Here is a 19,639-nt window from a genome sequence, read left to right as displayed (position 1 = left end):
TGGATATCTTAACTTTGGAGGTTGAGGTCAGTGTGCAGGTTCAGCCATGTTACAGTACCCATGGAGCAGTGAAGGTTAAGGGCCTCACTAAAGGGACTAACAGTAAACCAGAGTTAATGCATCAAATGATAGAGACTTAAGCACTCTTGTACGTTGCTCTGGATAAGGGCGTCTGCCAAATGCTGTAAATGTAAATGTAACAGTGGCAGATTGGCAGTGCTGGGGATTGAACTCCAATCCACAGATCAACAATCCAGAACCTTAACTGCTTGTAGCACCACTGCTAGCTTTATTATTGACATTTGTATCATACATACTGAGGACTGATTACACAGTGTACAAAAACAACTTGTTAACATCAATATTAATCCAAATGAGAATTACCGAAATTAAAGCCATTACTTTTCCAGTACCTTTGTTGTTTATTTGCTTTGCTTATTTATGGATCTCCCATATGGAGCTTCATTAAGGACAGAAAATGAACTGGTAAGACACTTTCTGGATTATAGATGGTGTAACACCAATTATGTAATGGAGCACTCTAAGCTATTTAGTGCTGCTGAGGAGTCAGGACCATATACTAGAATCATATTATTTATTGTTATTTAATTCATACTCAATTAAACACTCAGTCAGTCAACAAACAAATGAATTTTTGCCATTTTTGTCAGTGAGCACTAAGCAGCATTCAAGTCACATACATTTTCAATTTGAAGGAAATTGTAGGGTTGCACATCAACTGGGTTTGCCTGATCAGTGTTAAATTATGTCTCTCCTGAATGCATGTATAATCTATTGCTATCTGACTGAAATAATAAATAAGCACTGGAGCTCCAGAGGCACACATATTCACCAAAAATGTTTAATCAGAAGCCTGGAAAACAGTGAAGGACTGGAAATGTGTAGCATTCACATGATTGTGTAGCACTGACTAGTTAACATGTTGAAATGTCCTTATGGAGTCCCTTAGCACAGTTCACAGTCTTACAAACATCTCTACAATGACTGAAGTTAGAGGACCAAAACACAGGCTCTTTTGATCTCAGGAACATCACATCTGGTGGACAGTGTGAGACTGATGGAGGCAAACAAGCTTATAGTTTAAATTTGTGAATTTACCCGAGCTATGCCATGCTGACCTGCTCAAGGTTCCTACATCTGACCTCCAGGAGGATATTAAATCATCCATGGCATAGTTATGTAATGTGTGTATTTATAAACCTAGTCATTGATGTAATAATTGACAAAGCATATACATAGCTCACTAATCATTTGAATAATATCTGGCCAGTTTATTGCACATTTTTAAATAAACTGTCATGAGTTTGAAGTTGACATTAATTATAGTTTTATTTGGGGTTTGAATTCAAACCATTCACACGTATGAACATTGAGGTCTATGGGCTGTATTCACATTTTAGCACAAAGACTCCACAAAATCCTGGGGGTTTCCAGAACCAGCTGGTACTAAACACATACAGTATACAGCAATCAATACATTTAGCAGCAATTTAAATGATGACTATATTAACCTGATGAAAATGCATATTTCTATTTACAGTAACTAAATTAAAACACCATAGTTTTCATTCTAAAAATGTTAAGGTTTAAATTTGTTAAAATTAAAATTGTCAAAAATAAATTTTATTTTAAAGTGCGTGCTGAGGTATTATTTTACACACAAAATCGGCACAAAATACCCGTTCTTGATTGATTCCATTTTTAATGGAAAATGTAAAACATCTCTTAGCTTCAATGTACATACAGTAGCAAACAACACATACAGCAAATAAAGCACACCATGTTATAGAAAAATCATAATTAATATATTATATATGTATATTCTGCTATTTACATATTATATTTCAGCTGAAAATTTCACAAGAAACTTTTTTTAAACAAACACGATATACTGCAAATTCCTTTATATTCTCCTTCTGCACAGTGAATACCAGCCAAACTGTTAATAATTTAATATCACCTTTAAACATAAACAATAAAAGCAAACAGCTTGGAGTTGGCAGACATGTAAAGGAATGCTGCTATGGCTGTGTTAGCCTAGCTGCTCTTCCGATGGTCTGTACCTCAGCAGACAGTGTAGCTAACAGTTAGCAGCACAATAACTACTGATTTAAAAATAAGCCTCAGAGCATCATTCGTCAGAAGAAAAATGCTTTTGTGGTTGTTCTTTTGCATGGGTTATCCACAGCCTATAGCATGTGAGAGCTCAAAAGTGCTGTGCTTAGCAGTTCATCTCTCTACCTCCTTAGCAACTGCAGCTACCTGCTCAGTAGATAGAGATCATCTTCCTCTGTTCCACTGTTCAGACATGTCTCAGCCTCTCACCTCACTTCCAGGCCAAGCAGGAAGATATTGGGGTGGGGCTGAGCTCTGGAGAAGATATAGTAACAATAATCAAACAGAATATGGTGACATCATGAGGAAAGTGATGGGTCCTTGCATTGAAGCAAAATAGTGTTTATGGTCATTGATGTGAAATGTGCAACTCCAGACGTCTCAGAAGTTCTCAGAAAAGTATTTTGCTTCTGAAGGAACTGGATATTGTCTGCACCTGGCGCAATGCTCACAGAGTGAGCATGAATGCCGTCAGCATTCTTCCTCCTTCACCTCTTTTGCGCTCTGCTCTTTCAAGTACCGGCTCAGAGCAGCCACAGCGTCCTTCACCGAGTGGTAGAAGATGTTCTTCACCTGAACAAGCAAGATGAATGCAAAGGTGACTACTTATTGCAGAATACGTGATGGTGCTGATGATTTTTTCCCTGCTTGTGAGAGTACCAAGTGTCCTCCTTATAGGTTACACAGGGGGTTTAAGAAAAAGAGGGGGTTTTAACTTTTCTACTCAGCATTAGTTTTCTTCTACAGGAAATCTCGTACATTTTCGGGTTTAAGGACACTATACACTATATAACCCTCTAAGCTGAAAAATCCTTTTCATGTGCTGGCACCCAAATGCACACAAATATTCACACAGTCACCTGTATGAAATTTTGAAATTTCTGTATGATTATAGATTTATATCACACAAGAAAATAAATGTATTATCTTGCCCTAAATAGTGCTATACATTTTTTTTTGGTTTTGCACGTCATAACTGAGTAAAAAACTGTCATAACTGAGTGGAAACAGCCCCACAGGACAGACACGAATAAGAAAACATAGGTGAAAGTATGCCGTTACCTGTAACTTGTCTTCATAATTAACTTGGTCTTTAAGAGGACGGAGCTCCTGAGTCAGGTAGTACGAATTATGGGCATGTTCAGGGGACACAAAGTCCACGTTAACCTGAATGCAACTGTGCAAATTCATCACCTGCACATGAGAGACAACAAATTTTATTTTATAATAAACAATAGCATAGCTATAATGAATAATACTATTAAAAAAATTTTAAGCAGATTTTAGTTTTCACTGATAGTGACTCTAGAACTTCTAGAATTCTAGACTCTAGAACCTTTTCAATAGGTGGTGCTGGACATCGCTGGATATGATCCTTACTAAAAGAGTGTTCCTGAGTGGTTCCTTTGTTTTTACTTGTCTAGCATTGTACATTTAGAAAACATGCCAAACCAGCAACAACAGTAAAAAAGAAAGAAAAACAGACACTGTGAAATAGAGGTGTGTGTGGCGGGAATGTGATTTTTAATCACACTCGCATTTGCTCACACTCACACTTGCTTGTGCTGTTGATTTAGATTTTTTTTTTTCTATTTCCTAAAACATAAACAAATTACTAATTTAAACCAGAGTGCCTCGGACCAAAATAAAACTGTTACTGAACCTGCTGTTTAGCATTTGCAAGCACTATGCCAGATCTAATATGTGCCTATGTAAATCAGTATGGCCTCTCATTTTGCTGTGAGATTCATATCAGACTGCTTGCTCCCACATATAAGTAAAAACTGCCTGTCCGCTCTGGTATATGTGTGTTTCTGCCAGTGCTCAAGTACATCAAATCCACACACAAGAGGTTCAGACATGTTACTAGGGACTGCAATATCCATAAAGCTGCCTTTCCAATGTACTCTGTCCTTGTTCTTTAATAAAGAATGTGCAATAATGAGAGATAATGAGACAAAATGTGTGTGAACCTGGTGCAGGGCTCCGGCAGGGATAATCACAGTGTCTCCGTGGAACTGCAACAGTGTGCGACTCTCCACACCGTGTTCGTCCAGCAGCCTCTGTCGCAGCTTTGGGCTTAGGTACCAGCTTCCCTCACGAAGGGGGTCTGCCTCACTTTCCCATTCAGCCTCAGAGTCAGCCTCTGCATCTGCCTCAGCACGCTCCATTGCTACCTATACACACATATATTTAGGGATTAAGGATTACCCAAAAGGATATTCACTACATTCCTTCTATATTGCACATACATTTTAGTGTCAAATCAGTGATAATAAACAGTATCCTGTCCAGATGGTGATTGTATGTTTGACCTTAGGGGATAAAACACAGCAATGCTTGAATGAACAGAATCATACCGTTTGGAGGAATTCTTGGATCTTATGGAGATCTTTACTTAGGTAGATGTGCCACAGTGCACCTGGAGTTTCATTGGGATCTCTCAACCTCTTGTTTGCACTCTCATCCAGATCCTGTTTCTCTAAGAGCTTCAAAAGCCCTGAAAGGCACAGAGTTACCACAGTGATGCACACTAAATCAGTATCAAGAAGTCAGTTTAAAGGTTACTGAGTGGTGTTTTTTAAGAAGAAAAAGAAGATGTAAAAGAAGAGGAAGAAGGAGGAGGAGAAGAAGAAGGTTGAGGAGGAGGAGGAGAATCCTACTATAAGCGAAAATAATTCTATATTCACAAATGATGAAGAAAAACTTTAATTACTTTTTTATAAATATGAATAATTATTTTTAATTATTGTGACACACCAATTAGTCAATCGGAAACAAGTATTATGGCCATGGTATAAACCAAAATACAGAATAACTGACAGTGATTTAACGCTTTGTTCTGTTAAGTAGCTATTTTATTATGATTGTGTGTCTATGTCAAATAAATTTCAATGCCAGATGATATCCTATGGTTGTATTCAAAATGAAGGTCTAACCTGACTTGGAGAGAGCTCCATTGCCCTTGGCTACACCCACGTAGACCAGAACACTCATAGTGTCTGAGATTTCAACATGAAGATTGCTGGTCCCAAAGTCCTGCTCTGGGCATGCTGTCACACCTGTGCATGCATCAACATACACATGCACATACAAACACACACAAACACACATTATATATTTAGCTGGTTTACTAAAACAAGTGTATGTCTTGTGTATGTGTATGACAGGCCTACAGGAACAGTAGGAGGTGAAGAACTGAGGGGAATACCATGTGCGCAGCAGAGTCGAGGACCCAGGTCTGGCCGGATAAAGAATGAAGGAAGGCGGGAGGCCAAGTTAAGGGTGCCATCTGGTCCAGTGTATTCTGGGACTGGCAACAACCTCATAACATCTTCATGCCTAGCAATGGCAATACTGTTTTATTATTCAAGCCATGCACTATACACTACATCTGCATACCTGCAGTAATACTCTTGTTCAACATACAGTAGGCAGAAAAACGTCATTATATTATCATAAATGTCACAGGTAAAATTTATTACAACGTAATGTTGTGAAAATTGGAACCCATCGCTATCAAATGATTACTTTGGTAATAGCAAAAAAGGTTGGACTGTAGAATAGTGAGCATCAACTTGAGCTTATAAGTTAAGTCAAGTCAAGAAGCTTTTATTGTACAGCTGACGCAGTGAATAGTGAAATGAAACAATGTGTACATAAAATAGCACAGAGCTAAGGACCTAAAGTAAATTGTCCTAGTCAAATAAAGTGCATTGTGTGCAACCTAGCGCAAACAGACAACAGAAAACAAAAAAGCACTGACCGGTGGGCATTCTGTATATTATACAGTACATTGTGCAAACAAAGAGTGTTCTTGTAAACATATATACACTTGTGCAATAGCAGCAGTTGGATGAGCTATTGAAATGTGGTGAGCAAAACAGTAATTGTGTGAGTGTGTAAGACAGCATGTGCAAAAAAATATATATATAGAGATATATTAATATGTTCAAGTTGTATTCAAATGAATGAAAAGTTAATCAAATTCTGTAGGTGGTCTGTGTATGCAGAGGAAAACGCTAACCTGGATGGCATGAGTGCCAGAAACTCTTCCCCAGATGGCCAGTCCTTCAGTCTGTATACTGCAGGCTCACCTTTAGCAGAATTAGTTCTCTCTGATAAAAAAAAAATGCAAACATTGTAACAGCAGTAATCATCCATGATTCTGGACTACACTTTGTTCTGCATTCTTCATTGTGTACCCTGCTGTAATACTTCTGATCCAACTAACCAGCTAATTAACATAGCAACCTACAATACAACTGACCACATCTGGACTGCTGAAAGGCCTGAGGTATGTAAGAACAGGCCATGAGTCAAGCTAAAATTGAGAAAATACTGAGGAAGAAATCCCTGCAGAACACTTACTTGACACATCCTCAAATCCATCCCAAAATTCCTTGACGCAGGTGTTTATGATGCTCCCATCACGACAATTATAGAAATCACTATGGAGTGCTGAGAATTCTCTGCTAAAGTGCTCTGGCTTCCACAAACTGGCATTCAAACTCTTGTGCAGGCCAGAGACCAGCACTGGCTGTGGAGAAGCAGAATCAAAATCAATCTATGCCTCATATTGAATAGCAGCAAAATTCTAAAGATTATTAATGCATTGTGTAAAGAAGTCATTACTCCAATGAGTATTCTACATGTCAGTTAAAAAGAACATATTTCACCGATTTCCTCTGTCCTAAAAGCACCTGCTTTGTCTCTCTACTTATTAACACTTATTGCTTAAACTGTGCTCAGTAACACCAACCTGCTCCTGTGTCCAGTTCTCTTTGAACAATCTCTGGTTGCCTTGGTGATGGTAATCTTTAAGCCAAAGCAACCGGTGTCTGCCTATCCAATCATGTGGAACACTGGTATGTGGGTCAGCCAGTGGGATTCGAATAGGCTTCTCCTCCTTTAGCACCAGCTCTTCTGCCTTCTCTGTCAGCAAATCCTGATTCAACTCAAGTTTAGTCATCTTTGAGGCAGGAATTTTGTTCTCTACTACTGAGGCAATAATGTCATCCAGAAGGTTGGGCATGCGAGTTTTCTGAGCAGTCTAAAGCATAAGGTACAAACAAAGTAAACTAATGAATAACTATTAGAGGTAACAGAAATAGAAGGATGTGAGGCAGTGTAAGGGCATGACCTGTTCAATGCTGCTATAAACTGGTGCAAAGACTATTCCAGGCCCAGTGGATCCCAGCCGCAGTTTTCCAGCTGTGGATGTCAGGAGGTCACGCAAAGCAAGAAGAAGGGAAGAAAACAAGAAGAAGGGATAGTTTTGTTGTTGTCTGTTTTCTTGTATAGTGCCAATATTTAAGTGGAAAGATAATACATATTGTGTAGGTTACACATTAAGGAAATGGGGGAAAAGTATGTCATTTTAAAAGCTACTGCTTTTTTAAGTTAAACTGTGTTTTCAAGCATTATCTCATTTTCTCACTGCACCTGAATCAAAGATCCTACCAAACCCCAAACACTTCAAATACTGTATCACCAAAAAATTGTGGATATCTGATCGGCTGACCAAGTAGCACCCCAATCTCTGTAATGTCATATATTCTGTAGAATTAAAAATTTACTTTAATGGGATTAATTTGGAATGGAATGTTCAAAAAGTGGTTAGAAGTTCACAAAAATTTGGTCATATAATGCATGTAACCCATTTGAAGGTTTGACTTTTCTGAACTGAGCCCTGAACCTCTTTCTCTCTATCAAGTAATGTTACAACCTTCTGTTGGGATGCCTGGTGAGAAAAAAGGAAAAAAAATGTTTTTACTTGCCTTTTCTCTCTGTGGAGATCTTGTGAGCAGTGTTCTGTGTGGTCTTCTGCTGATTTTGCTGCTGGCTTTTCAAGTCGCATTGTGTTCTCTCAGAAAGCTGAGATCACAAAATAATATTTTACTTTTCTAGCATAAAGCATGAACTGTGCTAAACACGAAGCTAAAATTAAAACTTCAAGGCACTGTAAAGTAAAAATAGAGCCATACAAGGAAAATTCAAGAATACTAGTACTAGATAGCTTAGTAAGAAGAGGGTACATTTTTCACCTGCAAGAGGCCGTTAGAGATGGTGGATCTGGAAAGGAAGGCACTGCTTCCAAAACAAGAGCACTGAGAGGGAATGCCGTATTCTCTCCTTATAGAATGCATTGTGCTCTGCAGATCTGCTAACACTGTAGATCATACGGAACAAAAAAGCAGTCTGACACCTAATCATTATGACTGACAAGAATCTTACTGTAGGTAAAACTATGTACAAACACACACACACTCACACAGACATGGATGCACCAAATACACACATCACTCACCTCTCTCTGGGACTATCTGAGTAGGCATTAGGTTCTTTAGGTCATGTGGCTGGTTTTTCACACATCTGACCCAGGCATACAGCTCTTTATCTGAGAACACAGGAATATAAATGATATGTGTTTGATCAAAGAGAAAATGTGTAATTAAGTGTCACATAAGTGTATTTCTCACCTTTGGCACTCTTCCTCTCACGGGCTTTGTAGCAGTCCATGCACACCACAAAGCCACATTTGTGACAGGCCCAATGTATATTAAACAGAGTGGCCTCACATGCGTCACACATCTCTCTCACACCTCTTACCGCTCGTTTCCACATCACCTGGACTACACACACACACACACACACACACACACACACACACACACACACACACACACACACACACACACACACACAATAAGGGAAAAAGGGAGGGTTGAAAATCTCTTTCTTTACAGAATGAAGATCAACAATGCTGTGCCATTAATTATTCATATAATTTCATAATAAAATAGATTTGTTGCACTGTGTGTTTATTGTATACTCCTACGTACATATGTTCATATGCACATAGACACACTCACTGTCTTTCTTAACCCATGTGACAGCAGTGATTTCTGTCTTGATAAGTTGACAAAACTTGTCTCCTATGAGTGTCAGAATGTATTTGGCTGTGTCTAGCTCCATCTCCTTTTGCTTGTGGTCCTCTTCAGCCTCAAATCCTGCCACCCACACCCGCACTGCTTCTTCATCAGTGTCCTCAACAACAGAGAAGCCATCTACACGCACTACTCCGTTCTTGCTGTATGATAGTCTATGACCGGAGAGAAAGGCAGAGATAGCAGATATCATGACCAGAGAATAATAAACAATGGATTGTTTAATCTTTCCCTTAACTAAAATCACCAGGTGTTATGGTGGGGGAAATCCACTCAAATTATGTAAAGTATATAGCCGCAAAAATCAGCTTATCAACTAGACAGCAGGGACTTTGGAAAAATATAAGGGGGTAAATGGCAGAGGTATAACTGAACATTGAGGAGAATGAGAAAATAAATGGAGGGAAAAGAACTCCCACTCTAGTGTTGCTTTGTTAGCAAACTGGCTAACTTGACAAGAAGAATAATTTACAGCATGCCATAGTCACAACAAGGGACTTAGCTAGAACAGTTTATGAACGCTAGGAGGAGAGCTGCACAGTGTGAATGATCAAGGTAGAACAATGAAACGTGGGTTGATGGTCATCAGCCTTCAGCTACAATAGCTGTAGCAAACTCACCCAACAGTACCATCAATGTACTAGGCTAGCAATATGAAAAGTTGAAACCAACACAGTGCTTGCAGATGCTGGATTTTAGTGTTCTCCAGAAAGTGTCAGAATGTAAGGAAATCCACATAATCAGCCACCCCATTCCCAATGGAGGCTTACCTGCGAAAGTAGTAGAAGCGACAGAAGACAGGTGAAAAAACAGGCTCTTGGGACTTGCGTGAGCGGTCCAATCGGCATTCCCGGCATTTTTGCACGTTTGCTCCAATCTCTGCACATGAGTCATCCTGCAAGAAGGCCTCACCACTCTGCTTCAGCTTTCTCACCTTCCTCCAGTCCTTTAGAACTGAACGAGGAATACCATCTGAAGAAAGAGAAGCACCAGAAGCCTTTATCAGCTCATCCTTGTTCATTCTAGCAGCCACATAATAAAAATACTGGAATTACAAGTCTCTCTCATCAGTCTCTCTCTCGCTATGGTGAAGGACTACATTTTTCCATCTTTCACAGGTTATTAAACAGTGAGAAGCATTAGCACAATTAAACATGTTAAAGCATAGCTGTTGATGGCTAAGAAATGTTAAGCACTTTAAAAAATTTCTCACAGCTGTGATCTGTCTGCTCCTTTTATTGAATGTAGGTCTCAGCGTGAAAGTAATCACACTGAGTTAATGACAGTCAATCAACGAAAACTGTAAAAAAAAAAACTGTTGCATAAACTTGAACAAATTTTAAAGGGATAGTCTAACTAAAACAGGCTAAGATCAAACATGACAAACACAAAAGCAACAAAAATAAACTTACTGCTAGGCATCCTGTGCTGAGATTTCTCTTTGGAAGTCTGGATGATGTCATGAAGTTTCCCCTCATCCTCTTCTCCCTCTTCCTCGTCATGCACTTTCTCATTCTCACCTCTCTGCTTTCTCTGATCATTTTGCTTCTTCTTGAATGAAGGTTTGTACCGGTGTATGCTAGCTGAGTCAGATCTGTGACATTCACTTTCACTGCCTGAGTCCCCTCCACTCTCACTTTCAAAACTGGACTGAAAGATCTGTGTCTCTTCATGAAGATCCTTCTCTAGCTTTAAGTCTGTTGGGTTTGGCTTCCTTATATTAATGCATAGTTTCTTATTCTGAATATTAGTCTTCTTACCATGCAAGATGCTATTTCTGTCCATGGTGGGCTTCATGTTTTCTGAAGTAATTTTATTATCTCCGGTGAGAGGTGTTTTTTTATCATCTGTATTAGACAAAGCATTGCTTCCATTAGGCTTCCTGTCTAGAGTTCTAGTTTTTCTATCCAGAAAATGTTCTTTGCCCTCTTGTGTGGGCCATTTTCGCTCCAGTCCATTCACCTCCTGTTTGATTGATAAAGAGACAGTGGTTGTGGTGGTTAGTGTGGTACTGCCCCCTGCTGTCTCTGGGGTGGCACTGCCTTTGTACTGCTCAGAGTGACGAGTAAGCCAAGCTTTTTTAAGTTTGTGGTAATTATTAGACTGGGCAGGTTGGATAGAAGGGACTGAAAGTGACAGTGGCTGAACTTTTGCCACTGAACTTGGTTTGTTAGCTACAACTCCAGTGACCTCAGGGGCTAACCTGGGATATTTGGGTGTGTTAGGATGGACTATAGACTCTTTATGTTGGTCCAGAGTGTGTGCAGTGCATTTGTTATGTGTACTGTGTGTAGTGCAACTGTGTCTACTCTTGGTAGCATTGAAAGTCTCTGTAGTGTGCAATGGCTGGACTGCAAGCATATTTTGCATTGGCTCTAAAGCAGCTAGTCCAGCTCTGCGTTTCTTTACATGGGGGACGTCTCTAAGGGGGAAACAGGGGAGATTCATCTTAGGCTGAACAACTCTACTAATTTCCTCCTTCTCCTTTTCACTCTGACCAGATACCAAATCTATTCTTGAGTGTGGTGACTGCATATTTACAGAATATTTTACTCCACGATTTGAAAAATGCGTACTCATATTTTTAGTCATGTTCAAAGGTGTGCTATGGTCCTGTTTCAATGCGACCATGTTAGCAGGGTGTATGGTGTCTACAGGGGTCCAGAGGATGCCCCTCTTACACTGACCATTTCCATCCTTTGAGTGTGTGCTTGGCAAAGCTTCAAATGTTCGCACATGGTCACAATGAAATTGGGAATGTGATCTTTCAGTAATATTGTGGTTCACAGATGTGTCCATGTACCCAGAAGAACGAACAATAACAGAAGCAGTGGCGACCTGTGTATTCACCAATCCTCCATTGGTTGTATGACCTCCTACCTTTCTTTCTCGGTTGTGCAAACCTCCACCCCTCTGCAAATCATAACTTTTTTGTGCAATGGTTATAGGAGCTGCTTTCTTTCCAGCAACCGCCCCGTGTCTGAGCTCGGGCATCAGTGTGGGTGGCCTGTGTTGATTTTGACCCTTTCCAAATAAGCTCATTGGCTGGACAGGTGTCAGGGTAGGTGGTGACAACCTACCTTGCCCTGACTCTTTAGATGTCACAGTGGGTAAAGCTGGGGGGTGGAAGATGGGGGCCCTGTGCAGTGAGTGTACAACACGAGAAGAAGAATAGGAAGAAGAAGAGACAGAAATAAGTGAGGCAGAGGAGCCTTTTCTCTCCATGTTACTGACATCCAGTGGGTCCAGTGAGATAGATTTTGAGATCACCTGCTCTGTAATCTTGCCCAGGAGACCTTCCTCTCTCTCAATGTTGCGTTTGACAAGAGGTGGAGGTCTACCCTTCATTGTGCTCTGTGTACTATTTGAAGAGAGGACAGAGGAAGTAGTATTGGGGGAACTCAGTCTCTCATACAGCTCCTTGCTGGGTGGAGCTCTGCGGGCAGAAGCCTTGTTCTCCACACTGCCAGCGGCTGGAATGTAGTAACTACTCTGAGTGAGTGTTGGTGAAGGCTGTGCCGATTGCAACCTGGGAGGCATGCTCTGTCTGAACACGTGCATCTCTCTCTCACGGTGTCGCTCTTTCTCTTTCTCTTTGAAATGTAGTGAAGGAGTGGGGCTTTTAGGATAGGGTTCTCTGTCTGAGCTGAGTTTAGCAGTGAAGGGTGCTACTTCAATACTCTCCTGTAGTATGCGCCGATTCTCCTCCTGGTAGCAGCTGGTGCGGTCACCTGTGAGGTCATATACCAACTGAGGCTGTTTGGAGTGTGCAGAAGGTGACTCGGTGACTGTGGTGTGGGACGTGTGTCCATTCTTTCTCACTACTGCCCTCACACACTCCTGTTCAGGCTTCAGTAGCACATCAGTGGGGCTTTGTGTTTCTGTAAATGCAGTCCTCTTTTGTTCCCTAGAAAAAGGAAAAGTAGGCAGAAATGTCTGAGTACAAAGCACTTAACACCGTTGTGTTTTAGATCAGTAATAATTTCTACTGAATTGAAAAGTCATACCTGTTGGTCCAGATATGATTAGTTAGCTATTAGTAAATGTCTGTAGTAAAATGTAGGAGAGTGTACTCACTCTGTGCTTTTAGAGCTATGGATGCTGGGCTGGGAGCTCCTGGATGGTCTCTGAGGTTCAGCGCTTGAGGGCCGTACAGGCAATGGGGGTCGTAAACCCTGACTTTCTGCAATGGTTACAGGAGAGGTCTGAGGGACCCAAGGGCTTGGTGTATTCTGTAAACACACACACACACACACACACACACACACACACACACACACACACACACACACACACACACACACACACACACACACACACACACAAAAGTATGCCAGGTCACATTGGATACCATGCGATTTTGACATACTTTTTAGCATAGTAGTAACAGAAATGAGCCCTTACCCTCCTCAGGCTAATCTCAGAAATTCCTGCAGTCTCTGATGGTGTCCACTTGGACCCTGGTATTCCCAGACCATAGCTATGCACTCCATTAGGAAAAGGGGGCCAGAGGACTGGGTACAGACCCATTGGTGCCAGGGAAGCTGTTCCTGGGCCCTGGCCTAGGAGAGATGGTGTTCCCTGTAGGGCTAATGGGTGGGGGGGGAGACCCAGAGGTCCCAGCCGACCATGTCCAGCCAGGAGTGCTGAGGATGGGGGCAAACCGGGCAGGAGAGATGGAAGCAGGTGAGGGTGGGGAATGGATGGGTGAGCAGAGCATAAAGGAGACTGGGAAGGTAGGGGAAGAGGTGAGAGGTGTGCAGCGGGACTCAGGATCGTGTGTGAGGTGGTGCATGTGAGGCTGGGGGGGCTGGAGGAGGGAGATGAGCTCTTCAGATGGTGTTTTGAATGGAGACTAGGCGGGGTGTGTGGGGGTTGGACATAGGTAGAGAGGCTCTCCAGTTCTCTCCTCACAAGTGCTGGGTCTCGATAGACCGTGAAAGGCTCATTTCTATCAACGATCAGTGAGCTTTTTGTTAATTTGTCTGGGGTAGGTGTGTGATTAAGATTATGAGCAACATTTTGAGGGGAGGTCCTTGACTGAATCTTTGTGTCTGTTGTGCTAGGAGAGGAGGTATTATGCTGATGAAGTGTTGGTGTAGGGGTCACTTTGGAACCATGTGTGCTTTTAAAGCCACTAAGAACTTTATCTGTGATGACTTTTGAGTGCAAACTGCTCTCTTCAATTTTGATATCTTGAGGAGAGACATTGCACTTCAGCCTGGAAACCTCTGTAACCTCTGGTGGCTTGGAAATCACCTCAAGAGAGGAGCAAGAACTTAGAAGTACAGTTGTCTTTTGGGTAATTTCTGAAGCAAGAGCAGCATCGTTTCTCGGACTAGTAGCTTCAGGACACTGACTTGACTTTAATTCTGCCGCATCTGCTGAGTCACAGCTGGATGTAATGACCTCTGGGCATGTCAAATTGGACATCTTGACTGCTGGTTCACCTGGTGGAATCTCCTGTTCACCATCAACCCCCTCACACACTGGTGGTGACGTGTGTAATAACACACAAGCTGTCTCCAATGAAACCATTTGCTCATTCTCTTGGGATGCCAATAGTGCAGAGACAGCTTCACAGTCCTCTTGTGATGCACCTTCACTCTGGTCCTTCATCTCCATCACTCCATCTCCGTGTTCCATCTCTGCTTTATTACAGCCCAGACCCATGGTGGAGGGTAGTGAATTGATTGTTTGGTACACTCCATTGCAGGGTGTGCTGGATAAATGACCCTGCAAGGGCATGACTTTCCCTCCTTTCTGGCATTCAATCTCTGCTAACTGACAAGAAGAACGTTCTATGCTTTTGGGAGACGAGTGAGCCTTCCTGTCAAGTCCTAAATGTGCTGCAGGATTGTTGACTGTTTTGCAATCACCTGGTTTCTTTGAACAATTTCTCTCGAGGATTTTTGTATCCATAATGTCACTCTCCGAATCACTGCACTCTGACTGGTCAGATCCAAAGTTACCCTTCGGCCTCTTTAACCCAGCACTTCTACTGTCTTTATCATCCTGCTTTTCCGTGTCCCCTGCTTTCCTCTTCTTTCTCTCACCACAGTTGATCCTGCTCTTTGAGGAATCTAGAAATAAGTAAGTTATAAAGTAATAAATCTAGAAATAATATGTGCAGAGAACTCTACAGGAAGGAGTCTATTTCGGGCACCAGACACTGATCACTGAATGAGAATGCCCTCTCCTTTAAGATCTAATGTAATAAATCCAAATGCATCTAAATGGAATTCAAACAGTGAGGGAGCTGTTAATATCAGCTTAATGTATTGCTGCACGTCACCTGCTCTTGCTTCATCAGCACTGTTCTCCTCCCTCATCCTGTCTGTGTCGTCCTCTGTCAGGCTGCAGTTGGTGTTCTCTCTGCACAGCTCTGGCTGTTTCCTCTGCACTGGCCCTGCGCTACACACCTGCAGGACAGATGAGAAGGGAGGAGGAAAGATAAGTGTGTGCATGAGTGTGGGTGTGTGTTTACAGTCAATAAATCACAAGCTGTGTGTGTGACTGCATGAATGAGCACAATATTAAATTACTTACAGCATTTGTGTATGTATGTGTGATGTGTGTATGTTTGTGTGTGCATGTGTGTGTATGTATGTGTAGGTGATTATAATACCTGGTCTGTTCCTGTATTGTTTTTTGGCCCGTTTCCTGCATTCTGGAGGAAGATTAAAAGGTAATGAGAAAACACCAGTGAACAAAAACTCACCCACTCAAACACAGATGCTAAAAAAAATAAATGAAAAGGGTATTTTAGTCACCACGGTGATGCTGCTGATCTTGTTAGTGTGAGGTTTACAATTTTTTGCTGCATTGTCTTCCACTAATAACAACTGGCTAATGTCGTCCAGAACCAGCACATGCGTGAGTGCTGGGTCGACACTTAGAGTTTCTGCTACCTACAGGGACAGGATCAGATAAAAGCATGTGTATGATGTACATGTATATCACAGCAGACTTCACTCCACCACATATAATCTACAATCGGTTAGTCAAGCACAGGAAACAACGTATATGTTCTCACCTGGTCGCTCACAACAGTCATGGTTCTGCTGTGATCATGATGGCTAACAATACCATGGATCCACTGAGGTTTGGAATCGGGTCTGAACACCTTTACCCTGAGGCCCTTCACACTGCTGTGTCCTGTATAATGCAAGCAACAACTGTAAACTATAAAAAGAAAACCTGTAAACCTCAAAAAAGCTTAAAACTCAAAAGAACTCATTCTTTCAAGACATTCTTTCATTCTTTTTCCACCACATTGTAATAAGCTTGCTGAAGTACCAACAGTACATAATAGGGACATATGTGTGCAGTATTAGATCTGTTATTTGCAGATCTGTTAATGTTCCATAGCCATCATCACAAAACCATCATGAGTCTGCACATGAATCAGACAACCACAATGAAAAATACCAGCAAACCTAAAGCCACATCCAAAATCACATGCTATCATACTAATTAGTATATTAAAATAGTCTGACATGATTTATTATGAATTAGCATGCTATTTTGAATATAAAATTTAACTAACTAAACCGGTCCCAGCAATGTGGTGTCTCATAACCAGACTATGTGGTGTCTCATAACCTTCTCATTGTATAGAACAGAAAACCTTAATTTGGTTGTCTGTATCAGTATAATACCAAATGCTGGGTAAAAGGAAAATCAAAGCAAATCAAGGCAGATTGACACAAACAAGCTCCTCTACTGTTACTAGTGTGATTATTACTGACACTGGCGAATGATTTGAACACCTTTCTACCTCCAGGAAACTGCCCATATTTTCACAGGTACCATGATGTGATGGGTTATTGGAACCATGGAACCAGACTAGTAACCATAATGCAGAAGATGGGACAGTCCTGTTTAAAAGTGGCATTTTACAAAATAATATACCATCTAACTATATGATGAACTACAGAACTCATATTGTTGTGCTAGTGCTAGGTCCTGTAAGAAATCCCCATATCAATACACACAAATAGACACAAAAGTAGTGCGCAACAAAATAAACTCTTGTTATGGAACTAATACTGCAAATAAACATTAGCTCAACAGAAAGTTCGACACATTCCCTGTGCTCTTTCAGCTGAGGGATTTGAAGAGATAGCTTAAGTCCCTGATTTTCCTGCAATAGTAGAAAATGAAATAGATTACCTAGCTGAAGAATGTGCTGGAGCTGACGATGTCTGAGCCAAGCCTGGATATGACTTGAAAGATCTTCTCTGAGTGGTGATTTGTCGCCATCCGCTTCCCCCTAAACACACACAAACACACACACAGCAATTAGCATAAATCTGATTCTTATAAGCCAGTAATTAATTAGGCACGATGGACATACAAAAGACTATGAAGAGCTACAGATAGAGTGGAACAGAATGAGAAACAGAGAAGGTGGTAGAAAGAAAATGAGTGAGATATACTGTACATATCTACACATTTATATGGAAACACACACATACACACACACACACACACACACACACACACACACACACACACACACACACACACACACACACACACACAACAAAGAGACAGAGATTCATTAGGGAAGACTGTTAAACAGACACACATGGTATTACTCATCCAGACAGAAACACACCCCCTCTCTGTGCTCACACACACACACACACACACACACACACACACACACACACACACACACACACACACACACACACACACACACACACACACACACACACACTTAATGTAGAGAGCTACAAGCTATGTAATAGAAGCTGGAGTATAGACAGATTTAGCAAACCCTTGCTGAACTACTGCACCCTATGTTTTTTTTTAAATCACACAAACATAAAGACACTGAACAGCTCAAATGACACCCCCCCCGTCTGTTTCTCTCCCTCTCACTTCACATAAAGCATGCAGACACACACGCACACGCGCACGCGCACACACACACACACACACACACACACACACACACACACACACACACACACACACACACCACACACACGCACATGCACATACACACACGCACGCACACACACACACAAAGGATTATGGTTGATCCCTCTCATTTGGAAAGGTCACGTCTAAGCTAGGTCTTAACACTATTAGCTGTGCAGAGAGTGTAAAATGTGTGTGATGGCACAGAGATGCATGGCTGCCTTTGTTTGAGTAGTTAGATTCCTTATCCCTTTCACATTCTCTTAGATTCTTTTGGCTTCACAATTTTCATTCCTCGTTTAAATTCCAAAACCTCAGTGTTATTTCACTGCTTACAGGACTGACCTCGGCTTCAACCTGCAGATACCCACTAACACTCTCTCTCTCTCTCTCTCTCTCTCTCTCTCTCTCTCTCTCTCTCTCTCTCTCTCTCTCTCTGTCTGCATGTACATGTAGGAGTGTAGAAAGGTGTACAAAGAAAGATTCATTCCAATGCAGATACCGTACATGATCAAACACGTGAACTTTCAAGGAATACAACAGTTGCTTACTTACACACATGTAAACACACCATTCAACCTATAATGGTTCAGTAGATTTAATACATGATAATGGCTGTTTTCTAATATGTCTTCAATAAAAGGCACTGTGGGTTTTTGCTTTTTTTTTTTTAACAGTATTAATCATATGGAGAATAGTATTATAAATGCAAAAGTTGTACATGTTCTGCTATATAAATATACAGTCCTCCAGCCTGATGAAGAATGAAGTAAAATAAACAACATAATTCCGAGGATATGCCATGCTGCTGGTTAGATAAACATACTGTAGTGTTTTATATCATCCTGATGGAGAATTCAGTGCATAGATCCAACTTCACAGTGGATTCCTTCTTAAAACAAAACACACACAGCAGGACTGCATGACCTCCCCAATACAGATAACAATTACTTGTTTGATTTAATCATCCTAATGATCACTAGGAAACTGTTAATTCATCATCACTGCTGATTACTGCATTTCTATTATGAGCTAATTATGTCATTTTCAATGCCACAATAATATCAGAGCATGGAGTACAGGTTGGATATCCAATACTGACATCCCTGCAGTAACCAAGCCTACCTGCTAAAAATACGCTAAACATGCAGTTTTAGGATTGAGTTCGACTGTAATTAATCAAGAAGGGGTCAGAATCTTCGAGAGAGACTGCAAAATCTGTCTGGGACTGCATCGATCAGCATCATACATATTCATGGCATCCATTGCATAAATACGTCAGTACACTGAATCGGAAAATCTGTCAAATCAGATCTGGCACTAATCCAGCATTTTTATCTGATAGTGATACTGTCAGAGCATCCCTAATTTCTGCAGGAATATACAGTTGCAGTACAATTCCCTTGGAAGCCACTACAGTAACAGAGATCACACACACACACACACACACACACACACACACACACACACACACACACACACACACACACACACACACACACACACTACTATCTTTGTGAGCACCTTCCATTGACAGTAATGTAATACTATCCGTGACACAAAACACCCACCTACACACACACACACACACCTATTTTTGTGTGCACCTTCCATTTGTA

General features: G+C 41.1%; 1 protein-coding gene across 2 annotated transcripts in view; it reads right to left on the bottom strand.

Moving 5' to 3' along the window:
- Window positions 1–1,267: 1,267 nt before the first annotated feature.
- jmjd1ca (jumonji domain containing 1Ca) overlaps window positions 1,268–19,639 on the bottom strand; it is a 61,744-nt gene continuing 43,372 nt past the window's right edge. Inside the window, exons 4-27 of one of the 2 annotated variants that reach the window (XM_047821451.1) lie at window positions 17,262–17,361; window positions 16,123–16,244; window positions 15,860–15,997; window positions 15,715–15,756; window positions 15,382–15,508; window positions 13,491–15,169; window positions 13,164–13,318; window positions 10,499–12,993; window positions 9,857–10,058; window positions 8,982–9,241; window positions 8,619–8,771; window positions 8,447–8,536; window positions 8,184–8,308; window positions 7,917–8,013; window positions 7,280–7,350; window positions 6,899–7,189; window positions 6,508–6,676; window positions 6,164–6,254; window positions 5,348–5,478; window positions 5,076–5,198; window positions 4,497–4,636; window positions 4,110–4,313; window positions 3,199–3,330; window positions 1,268–2,709 (exon numbers count right to left, since the gene is read on the bottom strand). In XM_047821451.1, the coding sequence (XP_047677407.1) occupies window positions 2,608–2,709; window positions 3,199–3,330; window positions 4,110–4,313; window positions 4,497–4,636; window positions 5,076–5,198; window positions 5,348–5,478; window positions 6,164–6,254; window positions 6,508–6,676; window positions 6,899–7,189; window positions 7,280–7,350; window positions 7,917–8,013; window positions 8,184–8,308; window positions 8,447–8,536; window positions 8,619–8,771; window positions 8,982–9,241; window positions 9,857–10,058; window positions 10,499–12,993; window positions 13,164–13,318; window positions 13,491–15,169; window positions 15,382–15,508; window positions 15,715–15,756; window positions 15,860–15,997; window positions 16,123–16,244; window positions 17,262–17,361 (7,239 nt within the window). In that variant the 3' untranslated portion in view covers window positions 1,268–2,607. The remainder of the gene's footprint in view (window positions 2,710–3,198; window positions 3,331–4,109; window positions 4,314–4,496; window positions 4,637–5,075; window positions 5,199–5,347; window positions 5,479–6,163; window positions 6,255–6,507; window positions 6,677–6,898; window positions 7,190–7,279; window positions 7,351–7,916; window positions 8,014–8,183; window positions 8,309–8,446; window positions 8,537–8,618; window positions 8,772–8,981; window positions 9,242–9,856; window positions 10,059–10,498; window positions 12,994–13,163; window positions 13,319–13,490; window positions 15,170–15,381; window positions 15,509–15,714; window positions 15,757–15,859; window positions 15,998–16,122; window positions 16,245–17,261; window positions 17,362–19,639) is intronic. The other variant, XM_047821453.1, reaches the window with a different exon arrangement.

This window comes from Tachysurus fulvidraco, chromosome 12 (assembly GCF_022655615.1).
Source record: "Tachysurus fulvidraco isolate hzauxx_2018 chromosome 12, HZAU_PFXX_2.0, whole genome shotgun sequence".
Lineage (NCBI taxonomy): Eukaryota > Metazoa > Chordata > Actinopteri > Siluriformes > Bagridae > Tachysurus > Tachysurus fulvidraco.
The sequence above is the reverse complement of the archived record's forward strand: the minus strand, read 5'-3'. Positions and strand labels throughout refer to the sequence as shown.